The following is an 18084-nucleotide window of genomic DNA, read 5'->3' on the forward strand; positions in this document are numbered from 1 at the left end:
ACTACCCCCCTGCCAGCCTGATTGATGCCTAACTGCTCCCCTGTCAGCCTGTTTTCCCTAACTGCCCTCCCCTGCAGGCTTGGTCCCCCCCAACTGCCCTCCCCTGCAGGCCTGGTCCCCCCCAACTACTCTCCCCTGCAGGCCTGGTCCCCTTCAACTGCTCTCCCCTGCAGGCCTGGATCCCTCCCAACGGCCTTTCCCTGCAGGCCTGGTTGCCCCCAACTTCCCTCTGCCAGCTTGGTCACCCCTAACTGCCCTCTCCTGCAGGCCTGGTCCCTCCCAACTGCCCTCCCCTGCTGGCCTGATTGCCCCCAACTGCCCTCCCTTGCAGGCTTGGTCCCTCCCAACTGCTCTCCCTTGCTGGACATCTTGTGGTGGCCATCTTGTGTCCACATGGGGGCAGGATCTTTGACCACATGAGGGCAGCCATCTTGTGTGTTGGAGTGATGGACAATCTGCATATTACTCTTTTATTAAATAGGATAGAGGCCTGGTGCACGGGTGGGGGCCAGCTGGTTTTCCATGGAGGGTGTTCTGGATCAGGGTGGGGGTTTCCTTGGGGCGTGGGACGGCCTGGGCGAGGGGCCTGTGGTGGTTTGCAGGCCGGCCATGCTCCCTGCCGACCCAAGCGGAGGCCCTGGTATCTGGGGTTTATTTATCTTCTATAATTGAAATTTTGTAGCCTTAAGCGGAGGCCTGGGCCAACCAGGGTGTGTGGAAAGCTTGGCTTCCTCCATCGCTGGGGCAACCCTAGCCTCCTGCTCTTTCCAGCTCTGTGGCTGCCGCTATTTCTGTTTGGATTTATGTATCTTCTATCATTGAAACTTTGTAGCCTGAGTGGAGGCCTAGGCCGGCAAGGGCAGGCGGAAAGCTTGGCTTCCTCCATTGCCGGGGAAACCCAAGCCTCTCTCCTGCTCTCTGTGGCCGTAGCCATCTTGGTTTTGTTTATTTGCATATTCGCTCCTGATTGGCTGGTGGTCGTGGCTTGTGGGGTGGCTTGTGGATGTAGCGGAGTGATGGTCAATTTGCATATTACTCTTTTATTAGATAGGATAAATGTATGGTTCAAGACAAGTCATTCACCCTAGATGGCTATTGTTGCATTGACTATTGTCATTTTTTTATCTGACAATTTAAAGGGAAAAAAAGGTCAGTGCCCCCTGACTAAGTAGTCAGGTATTGCATGTTTTAAAAAAATTTTTTTATTAAGGTATTATATGTGTACATATCTTACCATTGCCCCCCCACCCCACTCCCATACATGCCCTCACCCCCCAATGTTTTGCATCCGTTGGTTACTCTTATATGCATGCATATAAGTCCTTCAGTTGATCTCTTATTTCCCCCACCTCTCCCTAACCTTCCCGCTGTGATTTGACAGTCTGTTGGATGCTTTACTGCCTCTGTATCTATCTTTTTGTTCATCAGTTTATAATGTTTTTCATTATCCCCAAATGAGTGAGATCATGTAGTATTTTTCTTTCATTGACTGGCTTATTTCACTTAGCATAATGTTCTCTAATTCCATCCAGGTGCCTACAAATGGTAGTAATTTCTTCTTTTTTATGGCAGCATAGTATTCCATTGTGTAGATGTACCATAGTTTTCTGATCCAGTCATCTGCTGACGGGCACTTAGGCTGTTTCCAAATCTTAGCTATGGTAAATTGTGCTGCTATGAACATAGGGGTGCATATATCCTTTCTGATTGGTGTTTCTAGTTTCTTAGGATATATTCCTAGGAGTGGGATTACTGGGTCAAATGGGAGTTCCATTTTCAGTTTTTTGAGGAAACTCCATACTGTTCTCCACAGTGGCTGCACCAGTCTGCATTCCCACCAGCAGTGAAGAGGGTAATATGCTTTCTTTTTTATTTCTCTTGTTGTAGGACTTCCATTTTAGCCAGATTTCAGGCAGTTCTGAATGATGGTGGTTCTATATTTTAGTTATAATTTTGTTGTGGTTGTGGGAGGATGTGAGTACCATGTTTACCTACACCGCCATCCTGGTTCCTCTCCCACCTTCACTTCTTACTAGCACAGAGCTTCAAAGTCAACTACAGGTGAGAATTTAGGGCCTTCTCAGGTCTGTCCTGAACATGTGCATATTCCATAGTCTTTTAGATTTCCAAGATTATATCAGAACTTCTCAAAACCTCATTTCCCAAAACATCTCATCCCCCAGTCTTTCCTTACTAGGTTTTTTATTACTCTGTTGTTTGTCCCAGATGTTTTTTATTACCTCAAGCAAGAATGACTAAAACTTTTGCCTGTAAATTCCACAAGTTAGGGTAGCAATTTTGTCACTAGACAAGTTATGTTAGGCAGGATAAAGACCAGGCTTTCCAGCAGATTATCAGACAGTTCAAACAAAAAATTACAGTGCTTTCAGAATGAGGTGTGTTCTACTCCCTCAAATATTGGTACTGGGATGTGAGCTGTCGTTTTCAAGGCTTGGGAAAAGGAGATGGAACTAGGTAGGGTAAGTTATAACACCACAAATCTCACTGTTCTTAGTGAGATTCAACCATCTTTCTTGAATAAGCATTCACAAGGTTGCTGAAAGCTTCTGATTAGTTTCCATAGTTCTTAATATGTTGATTCCCACAGATTTTCCAGTATTTCATTGTTTTTATATAAGGGTGAAGTTTTGGAATATTTTAGCCATTTTAGCTGTTGTCATTCCCTAAAGAAACCCAATAAGATTTGAATTATAAATATTTTAAGGTCTTTGCTTCTCTCAGAGAGTTGTCCTATAGCACTGTGACCTATCTTGAGTTTATCTGTTTACCTATATTAGCTCCTTAAGAATCAAAGAGATTCTTATAGGTTCTAATCTATGAATGATAATATCTTTCATTCAATATCCTGGTAGCCCAGTAGATATAAAGGTAAGAATTATAACAAAACTAATGGAGGTAGGTCATTAAATATCAATGCCTGTTCTGCATGCAACTTTGTGAGGCCACTCTTCCAGTTATGTTGCTCTGGGCCTATTCCAAGTGATTTCCAGTATTGTTGCAGTAGTTCTCCAGAATGGATCAGGATATCACCTCAATTTATCTACCTAACACTCATGCTTTAAATTAGTCCATTGCTGTAGTTTTCTAACTTTAATACTTGAGATGAGAATCACCTAGGGCAGTGGTCGGCAAACTCATTAGTCAGCAGAGCCAAATATCAACAGTACAATGATTGAAATTTCTTTTGAGAGCCAAATTTTTTAAACTTCTTCAAAATAGACTCGCCCAGGCCGTGGTATTTTGTGGAAGAGCCACACTCAAGGGGCCAAAGAGCCGCATGTGGCTCGCAAGCTGCAGTTTGCCGACCACGGACCTAGGGCACTTGTTTTAAATCAGGGCCTCTTCTGAGTTTCTGATTTAGCAGGTCTGAGGTGGAACCAAGGAATGTGCATTTTAAATAAATAATGACAGGCCTACAGAGGACTTTGGCTCAGGTGCACTAGAAAGTCCTGAACAAAAAAGTGGCCCCAACCTCATTTCATGGAACAGCCAACGGTCACCCTATCCAGCACAACAGGAGCCAGCCGTACCAAGAGCAAGACAGCACGCTAATGATGACCACAGCCTCAACAGCCAGCACGAATCCATCTGAAAGACAACAAATTCCATCTAATCAGACTAGAACACTTACATCCCCTAGCCTTCTCCCCTTGCTGTTTTTGCGCATAAAATTCAACCCCAAGGACAGTGGAAACCAAGTCCTAACCATCCCCAGTTATGGCTGCATCCCCATTCCCTCTAATAAACTCCCTTCTTGCTCACTGTGTCCACCTATATCCTGGAGCGACTCCAACCTTGCAAATACCTCCAGCTATTTTGATCCACATTAGCAGTGACTCTACCCACAGTCATTATCAGGTTTAGTGAGACTGATACATAAAGCATAAGGCCAGTTTCTCGCTTAAACTAAGTAGGGGTCCAGATATTTACACCCTCTACATGGTGCCTTTTCCTTCTCTGGCCTAGGATTCCCATAGAACAATAAACTAAACTAGACACTGCTGAGTGAGTCTATGATTTCCAATTCATAGGGGATTCCTACCAAGTTGTGACGATCTTTAGACCTGTTCCCATTACCTTCACATCTTAGCAAGAATTACATCAGAAAAAATAAGACACTCTAACTACTGACTTATCCACAGAGACCAAAATTCTTCCTTTTATCTCAGTACCACCAGGACAAATTATAGTGGCAATGAACTGATTGCACATCCCCATCATACTTATTAACCACTAAAATAGAAATTTTCCTAGCTGTCCACTTTTATCCCTTCTTCAGTGTCATATAGACATTAAATTAACTCCCTCTTCACTTTCCTGTCCTCTTCTCTGAAAGTCAGCTTTTCTCATCCCTCTTTGTGTGTATATCTTAGTTCTGTCTTCTCTCTAAAAGCACAGCCTCTTTGTTAAGCCCTCCAAAAACTCACGTCTTTATGACTGCAAAACCTCTTCATTTTATTTTAAACTAGAAGCCCGGTGCACAGATTCATGCACCGGTGGAGTCCCTCAGCCTGGCCTGCGGGGATCGGGCCGAAACCGGCTCTCTAATATCCCCCAAGGGGTCCGAGATTGCGAGAGGGCGGTTTTCAGGTGATGCACGCCGGAATCAGGCTCCCTCCTCTCTGGGTCCGGGGTGTGGGTGAAGCAGATTTGGGGCCGTCATTGCCCCAGCAGCAACCTAACCCATGGCCGATTCCTTGAGGAATTGGGCTCCCTCCTCTACTGGTTGGAGCGTCTGCCTCCTGGTGGTCATTGCACATCATAGCTACCAGGCGAATAGTCGGGATGGTCGCTTAGGCTTTTATATATGTGGCTATTGCTTTGTGCCATTCTTTCCTTTCTCTAGGACTTTTAGCTACATGTATACTAGACCTTTTGCCTGTGTTGCTCATCTCCTACACTTTGTTTTGATTTTGTATTATTTTTTTCTATGTAATTTAATTAGTATATGTTCTATAACTTTTCAAAGGCATTTTATTTTTCTTATGTCCAAGCCTTTAAATTTGAGAAGGGAAGTAGAGGACCTCATTGCCTACTATACTGATAATTAAGATAAATATTTACCTCTCTTAGTTTCCAGAGAGTAATTTTTATATAATTTTATTTTTTAATATAAAAAACAAACATTCTAGTAAAAGGAGTCAGTGTTTTGGCTATAAGGCTTTGGGTAAATGGCCATCTATACTAATAAAAGCATAATATACTAATTAGACTGGACAGCCAAATTACCTTCCAGACATTCTTCTGGACAAAGCCATGGTGGCAGGAGAGAGCGGTTAGGGGCGATCAGGTCGGCAGGCAGAGGTGGTTAGGGGCGATCAGGCAGGCAGGCAGGTGAGTGGTTAGGAGCCAGCGGTCCCGGATTGCAAGAGGGATATCCGACTGCCCTGCAGGATCGGGCCTAAACTGGCAGTCGGACATCCCCCGAGGGGTCCCAGATTGGAGAGGGTGCAGGCCAGGCTGAGGGATCCCCCCCACTAATGCACGAATTTCATGCACTGGGCCTCTAGTAGTAATATAAAATTGTTCTTATTATATGTTCATTGATTTAAAAATATTTGACTTCCTATGTATTTAATCAGTCTAATATAGAAAAGTATGCATATATTTTCATGTCCTTCTGATAAGTGAAATCTGCCTTTGAAAATGACTTAAGTATTATCTTAATATAACTAACAGATTTCTATATTCTTTTCTAGTGGATTAATGACTTAGAAAATGATAATTTGTATGTTACATGGCCTGCAAGTTGCCAGGAACTTCTGAAATCAGTATTCCCTGGAAAAATACCTTCCATAAGGCGTAATTTTCATAATTTGGTGAGTTTCATATTTTGACATAATATATACATTTTTTATAAAGATATCGCATTCTTTTTGGATTTTCCTGCTCTTGATAAATAGGCATCTGAGTAATAAGGAAGGAAATATTTGCTTGATGCAACAAGTTTGAGTGGCATGGCTGAGTAGGTATCAGAAGCTAGCAATGTCACATAATCTGCCTCTTGTTACTTAGCGTTCCTGTACTTTAATGATACCAATATTAAGTTAATGGTCAATTTTTACATTTCCTGAAAGGAATTTATGATAGAACTTTTCTTCTATATTATAATGTTAAATAACTAATCATTCTTATAACTAATGATTAAAATTTCATACATTTCAGGGAAAAATACACGATTAGCATGTTATCATCTTAGCATATAAATTCACTTTACAACATAAACAATCTTATGAACTTTAAGTTATGGAGAAACAGCCAGGGTTTTGTTATGTTTTGCTTTTAACATAGGAAGTGAATATCTTATTTCCTACTTCAACCTGGAGCAATCAGTTATATTAATGCTTTTGGGGGTTTTTTTGGTCAAAATTCAATTACTATTTCCTTTTCTAAAAATTTATCACAGAAAATCCAGTGAACATTTAAAATAAGATATTTCACTTCTTATAAAAAATATTTACTTTATTCTGTGTTTCAAAAAGAGAATGAATAATGTGTTATTAAATTCCATTTATTATTGTATTATTAAAAATCCTTCATAAATTGAAATTCTTATATCCACATTTCAGAATTCTTTAGAGTTGCTAGAAATTTCTTTTTAAAAACCTTGAAATTGTATGCTTTTAACTGCTGAAATTAGATTAAACTTTAATTTTATGAAAATCTTAAAAGTGTTTAAACAAAATAATGATGATAGACTGTCCACTTTCTTTTAGGTTCTGTTTATTGATCCTGCTCAAGAATATACCTTGGATTTTATCAAACTTGCTGAACTTTTATATTATCATAAAATTCCTCTTAGGTAATTTTCAATTAATAACAAACTGTCAAATGATAGAAATCCAGTGATTTTCATTTTGTATTATATAGAGTATTAATGTGTGATTCAAAGCAACGGTTTATCTCTAGTGCCTGACACAATATAGCTGTGTGTTATGAAGTATCATATACCTTTATGATAGACTCTGTTAATCAAAGCCGCTCATTTTGGAAACTTAAAGATGGACCCATTTCTCTGTGGTTTTAAGAGTACACCAGAAAAACAGGCATTTGATAATGCCATCACCAGAGAGTATATATTTTGGAAGAATCCATCAAATATGAAGATTTTGGTGAATAGGCATTACAAATCAAACCTTTTCAAATAATATTTCCCTTTGTCCCCATTTATTAACACATTCTCTCCAATTGGATGTTATAGTCTAATGATGTTTTAAAATCATAGTTTATTGTGGTTTAAAGGGATAGTTGTGACATTCCTTATTCATCTTTTTTTCCAGAATTGGTTTTGTGTTCATTATTAATACAGATGATGAAGTTGATGGAACAAATGATGCTGGAGTTGCTCTTTGGCGGGCTTTCAACTATATTGCAAAAGAACATGATGTATCACAAGCATTTATTTCCGTAACACATGTAAGTTTATGTACTAACATAATTTATTTGGAATTTATAGTGTGTTTCTTGTATTACTATAATTATTATTATATTAATATTTCAAAGTGTATAGAAAACTATTGTGAGGATTAATACATACGATGGATTTGATTCTTGCCACTCCCAACTGAGGTGCATAATATTGTCCCCAAATTAAAAATTATGCAACTGAGGCTCTACCAAAATATATGAACTTACTTAGCCAATAAAGGGATTTAAATTGTATATATTAAGTTTAAAGAACATGATTAGTCAGGGAAGAATTCTTTAATAGATCCTGAGTAAAACCATGAATAGAAAAAAATTATTGCAGAGTAAAATATTCTAAATTACAAAGTATATAGATACTTTCTAGGGAATTTCAAAGGAGAAGGAGATCACTTTATAATAGTAAATTAGTGTGGAAATGGTAAGATTGATACTGAGTCTGACAGATATTATATAAGAAAAGTCAGAAACTGGTAAGAACTTAATTAAGGAAGCATACGAGACAGGAGAATTATTTCATAATTGAGGTTTTGAAACTATTATAATTCATCATGAAAAAATATAAAGGTACTTTTAAATGATTATTAAGAAAGTTAGGTTATAACTTTAAAAAATAACTTGTATTCATTTTTAAATTCATTGGTCTTTAGCTTATCAACCTTTATTATAAACAAGGTGTGCTTATTCTTCAGACTGACAAGAAAATTACCAAAGCACTGTAAATTTTCTACCCTATATAATAAAAGCCTAATATGCTAAGTGGTCATCTGGTCTTCCATTCAACCAATCAAAGTGTAATATGCTAATGATATGCTAAGGCCAGTCAACCACTCCCTATGACGTGCACTGACCACTAGGGTGCAGACACTCGACCGGTCGACCAGTCGCTATGACGTGCACTGACCACCAGGAGGTAGACGCTCCGACTGTCTTAGTAAGCTAAGGTTAGCTTACTGCTGGGGTCCAGCCAATCCGGACTGAGTGAGATGGGCCGGACATGCCCTGGAGCCCTCCTGCGGTCCCTCCCCAGCTGGCCAACCTCCTGTGTCCCTCCCCAGCCCTGATTGTGCATTGGCGGGGTCCCTTGGCCTGACCTGTGCCTTCTCTCAATCTGGGCTGAGGGACACCCCCCCCCCAGTGTACGGATTTCATGCACCAGGCCTCTAGTTAAATATATAATCTCAATTACAGTAGCATTGAAAAAGAATAAAATACTTAGGAATAAATTTAACCAAGGAGGTGAAAGATCTTTTTACTGAAAATTATAAAACATAGATGAAAAAAATTGAAGAAGAGACTAATAATTGGAAATGTATTTTATGTTCATGGATTGGAGAATTAATATTGTTAAATTGTCCATACTAGCCAAGTGATCTACAGATTTAAGTAATCTCTATTAAAATTTCAGTAGTATTTTTCACAGAAATAGATAAAACAATCCTAAAATGCACATGGAACCACAAAGATCCTGAATAGCCAAAGCAATCTTGTGAAAGAAAAACAAAACTGAAAGCATCACATTTCTGAATTTTAATTAATATTACAAAGTTATAGTAATCAAAACAGTATGGAACTGGCATAAAAACAGACACATAGATCAATGGAACAGAAAATCAAGAACCCATGCATGAATGGTCACTAAATTTTTGATAGAGCCACTATGGAAAACAGTCTGGTGGTTCCTTAAGAAATTAAGATAGGATTACAATATGATTCAGCAATCCCACTTCTGGGTATATATTCAAAGGAAATGAAATCAGTATCTCAAGGAGATTACTGTACTTCCATGTTCATTGCAGCATTATTTACAATTGTCAAGGTATGGAAACAACCTAAGTGTTCATCAATGGACAAGTGGAAATACACACAACAGAATATTATTCAGCCCTAAAGATGAAAATCCTGCCATTTGCAACAACATGGAAGAACCTGAAGGACATTATGCTAAATGAAATATATCAGACAGAGAAAATAAAGATAAATACGGAATAATATCACTTGTATGTTAAATCTGAAAAAGCTGAACTCATGCAAACAGTAGAAAAGTGGTTGCCAAAGGATGAGTGAAATGAGTAGATGTTGGTCAAAGGGTACAAACTTTTCAATTATAAGAGGTATAAATTCTGGGGATCTGATGTACAGCATGGTGGCTATGGTTAAAAGTACTGTATTATATAATTGAAATTTACTAAGAGAATTTAAGTGTTCTTACAAAAAAAATAAATGGCTGTTTTAATTAATTTGATGGTGGGAATCCTTTCATAGGATTTTATCAAATTATCATGTTATACACTTTAAATATATTACTATTTTGTCAGTTATACTTCAATAAAGCTAAAAAAGTAAAATAAAATAGAAAAATAAATGTAACTTATATGGAAGAGTAAAGCCCCAGAATTGCTGAAAATCTCTTGAAGAAGAATAAAATGTGTCTGGCTGTACCAGGTAATATCCATAAAGTTATATTAAGAGAGTGTGGTATTGGTTCAAGGGAAAGATATATAGACCAAAGGAGCCTCCAAAACTGAAGAATACAGAAGTAATGTTATAGTAAGCCGGAGTGGACTTTCAACTGCTGGTGTCTAGACAATTGATTATAACAATACAAACATAAAATCTCACACCTTATATAAAAACTCGAGGCCCGGTGCACGAAATTTGTGTGTGTGGGGGGGTGTCCCTCAGCCCAGCCTTCACCCTCTCCAATCTGGGACCCCTCGAGGGATGTCCGACTGCCCATTTAGGCCTGACCCTCACAATCCAGAACTGCTGGCTCCCAACTGCTCGCCTGCCTGCCTTCCTGATTGCCCCTAACCTTTCTGCCTGCCAGCCTGATCACCCCCTAACAACTCCCCTGACAGCCTGATTGATTCCTAACTGCTCCCCTGCCAGCCTGATTTCCCCTAACTGCACTCCCCTGCAGGCCTGGTCCCCCCAACTGCCCTTCCCTGCAGTCCCGGTCGCCCCCAACTTCCCTCCTCTGCAGACCTGGTCCCCCCCAACTACCCTCCCTTGCAGGCCTGGTCCCTCCCAACTGCCCTCCCCTGCTGGCCATCTTGTGGTGGCCATCCTGTGTCCACATGGGGGCAGGATCTTTGACCACATAGGGGCAGCCATCTTGTGTGTTGGAGTGATGGTCAATCTGCATATTACTCTTTTATTAGATAGGATAGAGGCCTGGTGCACGGGTGGGGGCCAGCTGGTTTGCCCTGGAGGGTGTCCTGGATCAGGGTCGGGGTTCCCTTGGGGCATGGGGTGGCCTGGGTGAGGGGCCTATGGTGGTTTTCAGGCCGGCCACGCACCCCGGCAACCCAAGCGGAGGCCCTGGTATCTGGGATTTATTCATCTTCTATAATTGAAACTTTGTAGCCTTGAGTGGAGGCCAAGGCAGGCCAGGGCTGCAGAAAGCTTGGCTTCCTCCATCGCCAGGGGCAACTCCAGCCTCCTGCTCTCTCCAGCTCCGTGGCTGCCACCATTTTTGTTGCAATTTATTTATCTTCTATAATTGAAACTTTGCAGCCTTGAGTGGAGGCCTGGGCCCGCCAGGGTGTGAGGAATGCTTGGCTTCCTCCATTGCTGCAGAAATCCAAGCCTCCTGCTCGCTCCGTGGCCGCAGCCATCTTGGTTGGGTTAATTTGCATACTCGCTCCTGATTGGCTGATGGGTGTGGCTTGTGGGTGTAGCAGAGTGATGGTTAATTTGCATATTACTCTTTTAATTAGATAGTATTATTTCAGCTTAAAAGTTTAGTGTGAAAAACAAAGTATTAAAACTTTTAGAATAAAAATAGGAACCCAAGGGAGGTCAGAGTTTCCTAGATTACACTTCAAAAGTCATGAGTCTGAAGGAAAATATTGATAAATTTAGCTGTATTACAAGTGCATACCAACGTTTTATCAAATGATATCATAAAGTAAGGGGAAATAAGTTCCAAGCAGAAGAAGTATTTGTAATATATATAATCAATAAAAGATTTATATCCCATGATATAAAGATTTCCTACTAATAAAAAAAAAAATACAGGGGGAATGACTCAGCAGATGGATACTGAAAGTTGTCTTCTCTGTGCTGTCTCCGAGGAACCACCAACCGCAGACTCTCCTCACACAATTCTAGCCACTCCATTAGAGCCAAAGAGAGAGAGGAATGAAGCGGGAGACAGAGAGAGAAACATTGATCTGAAAGCAAAACATCTGTTCACTGCTTCCTGCACCCCCCGTCCTGGGGATCAAGTCCACAACCCGAGCATATGCCCTCACCTGGAATCAAACCGGCAACCTTTATTTGCAGGGAGCCCGCCCAACCAACTGAGCCACACCTGCCAGGGCTATTTAACTCATTTTTTAATTGTTCATTTACCAGTCTTATATCATTGGCACTAATTTAGTAAGAGTTTGTATATAGAATGGAGGAAATCAGTTTTATTTCAGGGACCAAATAGATTATTATATACATGTTTTATTTATAGCAATACAATTTTGCAGTTTTCATTTTTTGGTGACTGCATAAATAACTGGCCTATATTTTATTCTAACTGGATAACATTTATAGAGTGAGAAGGAAACACTGGCTGTATGTTACATTTAATTGCTAGAGAACCAGTTATTTTGTGATGTCGCAGCAACTCAGGTTGAGGATCATTGTGATGGTGTGAAGAATTTATCTGCATAGGCCTGCCAAGACAGGTTGGAGGCTGCAGTGTTCAAAATTATGCAGATGTGGAAGGCAGCTGAAGAAAAGTTTATTTGAGATGGCCCATGTTTCTTCAGAAATTTAAATTGTTTCTACTAAAGATGGATGAAATGATTCAGAATCCTCCATTAGATAGACATTATGTGATGACTCATGCCCTGGGGACTCGGAGTTGAGTATGATTGAAGAAAACACCTATCAGGCTTTGTATGAAATAACCTTGATAAAAAGACCATGTTACATATTTTGTGCCTCTGAGCCAGATGAAGATAATGATTTTCTATCTATGACCTTTCCCAGAAAACTGTGGAAAATATTTGAAAGTGTTCAGTTGAAGTCTATTTGGTGGGATGAGGATGGACCTTCTATAGTGATTAATAAAGAACTCATTAAGAAAGAAGTTTTGGCCCTAACCAGTTTGGCTCAGTGGATAGAGCATCAGCCTGCGGACTCAGGGGTCCCAGGTTCGATTCCGGTCAGGGGCATGTACCGTGGTTGCAGGCACATCCCCAGTAGGGGGTGTGCAGGAGGCAGCTGATCGATGTTTCTCTCTCATTGATGTTTCTAACTCTCTATCCCTCTCCCTTCCTCTCTGTAAAAAAATCAATAAAATAGATTTAAAAAAAAAAAAAAGAAAAAAAAAAAAGAAAGAAGTTTTGGAAAGAAAGGCCCCATTCAGAATATTTAAAACTGATAGTATGAAAAGTTTACTTCAGCTTAACCTTTATGGATTTAGTAAAATGCGACAGAATTTTCAAAGATCTGCTTCTCTACCTAACTTTCTGACAAAAGAAAAAGAAGTCTCTGTTTTAATCAAGTTACAGCTTATTCATAATTCTGAGTTTAAATGAAGTTGTCCCCAACTTCTAGTAAGAATGAAAAGAAGAATAGGGACTAAAAAATGCTTCTCCAGCATCTTCATTGTTTCAAGATTTCAACAAGAAGCACTTTGGAGTAGAGGGTCATGTGATTAACATGCCTCCATGTAAATGAATTATATTTAATTATTTGTTTAAAAAGAAAACTATAATAAGTGTAAAGGAAAAAAGAGAAACTGGAGTTAAGTGATGGTGAAATAGTCCAGGATGAATCAAATGAGGACCTAAATAAGGATGGGAATTTAATGACAGATAAAAATAAAATATAGAAAAGGCAAAAAAAAAAAAAAGGAAAAGAAAAAGACAAAACAACCCAAGAGAAGAAATACATAAAAGATTATTTAAAATACAAGAGGATACATTAATGATAAATTAAAATTTATTGAAATCAAAGCAGTAAGTAAATATTTATTACAATTAATGGTAAATAAACAAGATAATTATTTTAGAAATAAGGAAAATAAAGACTACCTTGAGATATTATTTTATACCTTATAATTTGGCAGTAATTAAGAAAGCTGACAATTTATGTTGAGAATGTAGAGCTGTGGGATTGCCTTTACACTGTTACACTGCCTGGAAGAGTATGAATTGGCCCAACCACATTGAAAAACAGTCTGTTAGTACTTCAAAATTTTAAGTTACATGTGCATGCTCTTTGGATACACACACACACATACACACGATAAATTCTCTTATCTGTGCCATAGGAAAGTATTCTTAGCAGAATCATCTTCAATAGCAACAAACAGGAAAATATATATATATTTGTATACATATACATTACATTTTTGTATACATATATATGTCTGTGTGTGTGTGAGTACAGATATGTATCATTAGTAAAAGAGATGGGTAAAATTTGGTCTGTTCAGATAATGGAATATGATATGCAACAGCACATTTATTAGAAGCATAATGACATTATAGAAGGCTAACATATTGCCATACACTTTGAAGTTCAAAAGCAAACAAAACTATAGTGCATGGGAATTCATTCAGATAAAAATCTAGCACTTAGAAGGTAAGAGAATGGTGAATACAAATTAGAGGATGCTTGCATCTGGGGAGCAGAGCAAGATGGGATTGGGAGGGAAGGTGTACTTTACCAGCACTGATGATGTTCCATTTTCTGGTTTATGTGGTCTGTTCATGGGGATTGTCCATTTTATTATTTACTAGTGGCCCGGTGCACAAAATTTGGCAGTTGGACATCCCTCTCTCGATCTGGGACCACTGGCTCCTAACCGCTCACCTGCCTGCCTGATCGCCCTAACTGCCTCTTCCTGCCTGATCACCCCTAACTGCCCTCCCTTACCGGCCTGATCTCGCCCCCAACTGCCCTCTCCTGCTAGCCTGATCTCAACCCCAACTGCCCTCCCCCGCCTACCTGATCTTGCCCCCAGTGGCCCTTCCTTGCTGACCTGATCTTGCCCCCAGTGGCCCTCCCCTGCTGGTCTGATCTTGCCCCCAACTGCCCTCCCCTTGCCAGCCTGGTTGCCCCCAACTGCCCTCCCCTGCCGGCTTGATCTCGTCCCTAACTGCCCTCCCCTGCCGGCCTGATCTTGCCCCCAACTGCCCTCCTCTGCTGGCCAATTTGGTTCTAATTGATCAGTTTCTATGCCAGTCAGTGTCAAAAGCTCCACCTCCTAGGCAGCCATTGGCTCCTCACATTTGATCCAGATTTAGTTCTGATTAGTCAGTGTCTATGCCAGTCAGCGTCAAAAGCTCTGTCTCCTAGGCAGCCACTGCCTCCTCATAGTTGACCCAGATTTGGTTCTGATTGGCCAGTTTCTATGCCAGTCAGCGTCTCTGAGCCTATCAACAGGGCCTGATCAGAAAGGCAGGGCTGATCAGCAGCCCCAGTGGAGGCCTGGAGAGAAATGGATGCAGGGCTGCTGGCCAGGCTCAGAGGGAAAGAGCAAGGCAAGTACTGGTCAAAAGCTGCTATAGACGCTATAGATCAGCCCCTACTTCTCTCTTCAGGTCTCTTTCCGAGCCTGATTTGCAGCCCCCTAAGCAGTCATTGCTGGGTCACTGGGCCTGCAGCCTCAGTAATCAGCACTGGGTCCCCATGGCAACCCAGTGCTGACTGCAGGACTGACTTCTGGATTGGTGTTCTGATTGGCCAGTTTCTATGCCAGTCAGCGTCTCTGGTCCTATCAACGGGGCCTGATCAGAAAGTTGGGGCTGATCAGCAGCCCCAGTGGAGGCATGGAGAGAAATGGACGTAGGACTGCTGGCCAGGCTCTGAGGGAAAGAGAGAGGCAAGTGCTAGTCAAAAGCTGCCTCAGACGCTACAGATCAGCCCCTGCTTCTCTCTTCAGGTCTGTTTCTGGGCCTGATTCAAAGCCCCCTCAGCAGTCACTGCTGGGTCACTGGGCCTGCAGCCTCAGTAGGCAGGGCTGGGTCGCCATGGCAACCCAGTTGACTTCCGGTTGGTCAGCCTTCGGTCGTGATGGGTCGTTACACCCTGGCTCTTTATTATAGAGATGCCTCATTATATATATACTTTTATTTTGCTTACCAAGTTATATGACAGTTATGAATTTTTAAAAAATATATAAGAAGATTGACTTGTTATGTATCTAGCTTATGCAAGACATTCTGGCTACCTTAGATACTTAGGAATATCTAATATTTTAACATAATTTGATTAGTAAAATGATTAGTCTCAAAGACTTTTCATATGTAATTTTTGCTTCATTCAAAAATTTTATTTTTTAATTCCTATTTATGTTTTACTCTGAAGCCTGAACTTTTCACCTTTTTTTGTTAGTTATTAGAATCATAGTATGTTCTGCTTTGATATGAGGAGAAAATACCCATAAATTGAGATACCCAGACAACTAAACTGTGATCTAATTACAGACCTGTGCTTCCTAAAGGAATAGGTTACAAAGTTTACAGTGATAAAAGGAAAACAAATAAGAATTCTAATTCTTCATTATGAGGAATAACATGGGGATTCTGTCAGCCATAATGTGAGATTGTCTCTGGCATTATTTATTTGAGTTGGGACTAAAAAGAATGTTCTTAATTGATCTATCAAAATGCTACCTAATAGTATTTGTACTTACTAGTTCCTTCTGCTTGGAAGTTTCTTTCCCCAGAATGTCTTTTTGAAAAAAAAATTATTGAATTTATTGTGGTAACTCTGGTTAATAAAATTATATAGGTTTCAAGTGCAATTCTGTAATACATCATCTGTATATAGTATTGTGTATTCCCAGAATGTCTTGTTAGCTCACTGTTCATATTTACTAGTATGTCTTGGCTAAGTCATCTGCTCAAAGATGACATCTCTCTCAATGCAAAACTGTCCTTTGCCCCATGCCTAGAACAGTGTCTGGTCATAGTAGAGGATCCATAATGAAGGGAGAAATGAAACAAAAAAATAATAATAAAGGAGTAACAGTTTACATTACACAAGTGCATTTAGATGTTTGAGACTGTGGGGAGAATGGAAGTGCAGAGAAAATCTAGTCATAGTATTTACTGAAGAGCAATTAGAAATGAAAAGAAAGAATTCTGAAACTAGTCATTTAAAATTTTTTACTTATCTTTTTAAATAAGGTAACCATTTTATTAATAATCAGTGGTCAAGATGGAATATAACAAATTTGTTATGTTATTTGTGAAAGCTATAGAATTCCACAAAACCGTTTATATTTCAAGATGATATATCGTATGGTTAGAATGATTAATTTACCTGTATGCATAGGTGTGTATTCATATATATATATAGTATATTTAGAACTTACAAAATGTAAAATATATTTAATGTAGAAATGTATATGCATGCTAAGGGAAATAAAATAACTGCTGTAAGATGAAAATTAATTATAATATCTTTATTTCCACAGATGTACCAAAAAGTGAAGAATCAAAATATACTCACAGTGGATAATGTGAAGAGTGTTCTCCAAGATAAATTTCCTCATGCTAATATTTTGGATATTTTGGGAATTGATTCTAGATATGATAATAAAAGAAAGGTAATTTGGTTTTTAAGTTTTCAAAAATATGGTCCAAGACCCTTTTACTATAATCTTATGAATAAATTATCTTAATATAAATAACTCACGATTTGGATTTTAGTCCCTCTAAAAGAAGGGAAATTTTAGACCTTTGAATGACACATGTTGTGTACAGTATTTACATTTCCACAGTTGACTTTTTGAAAAGTACCAAAAAAAGGATAGTTCTCAGGATTTACAGGGGAGGAAACTTAAGCATAGAATTTTAAAGGATATAGTTTGTGCTTTCTTAGGAAGAAATAAAGCTGGCTTTTTAGATAAACATTAGGATAAGAATCAGACTTCAGAAAAGCATCATTGGGGTTGTATTTCTAATGCTCATGTGGTTCTCAACATTTCGCAATGGGTTTTTGTATTTTATAAGTGTTTCTTAAAAAAAAAGATCTGATTTTGACACTCTTATATGTAAAATTCCTCAATAGTAATGGTAAAGTACAGAATCACTAGCATTGTAGAGGTCCTGCCAAATTTGGCCCCTTATAATTCTTCAGTCTCATTTCCTACTCTCTTTTCTTGCTTTTTCTGTTTCAACCACGCTGGCATTATTTCAAGTTTATTATATCAAGAATGGGTCACCTCCTCATCAGAGGGATTTCACATACGTGTTTTCTCCATGTTTGCAGATAACTCCCTCCTTCTTCTCCAGCTCATATTAGCTCTTGGCTTTAATATTACATGAGGGGAAAAGTAACACTTATGGGAAAAACTTCAGGGAAGTGTTTTTAAACCCTTGAAATCAGATTAAGTTGCTCAATTATATGCTAAAATAATACCTTACACTCCTGTGTAATCTTTTATAATAAAAGCCTAATATGCTAAGTGTCAGACCATTCGTTCAACCAGTCACTATGATGCACACTGACCACCAGGGGGTAGATGCTCCGACCATTAGACTAGCTTGCTGCTGGGGTCCAGCCGATCGGGAGTGGGCAAGACAGGATGGACACACCCTGGAGCCCTCTCCACAGTCCTTCCCTGGCCAGCCAACCTCCCATGGTCCCGATCATCCCCAATCGGGACTGGGCGAG

The 18084-nt window shown here is 39.5% G+C and overlaps 1 protein-coding gene across 1 annotated transcript in view; it reads left to right on the forward strand.

Annotated features, from left to right (window-relative positions):
- UGGT2 (UDP-glucose glycoprotein glucosyltransferase 2) overlaps window positions 1-18084 on the forward strand; it is a 166037-nt gene that overhangs the window by 64760 nt on the left and 83193 nt on the right. The window contains exons 13-16 of the mRNA XM_080660862.1: window positions 5721-5840; window positions 6738-6823; window positions 7302-7437; window positions 16883-17014. Of these exons, the coding sequence (XP_080516988.1) occupies window positions 5721-5840; window positions 6738-6823; window positions 7302-7437; window positions 16883-17014 (474 nt within the window). The remainder of the gene's footprint in view (window positions 1-5720; window positions 5841-6737; window positions 6824-7301; window positions 7438-16882; window positions 17015-18084) is intronic.

This window comes from Plecotus auritus, assembly GCF_963455305.1.
Source record: "Plecotus auritus genome assembly, chromosome: 3".
Taxonomy (NCBI): domain Eukaryota; kingdom Metazoa; phylum Chordata; class Mammalia; order Chiroptera; family Vespertilionidae; genus Plecotus; species Plecotus auritus.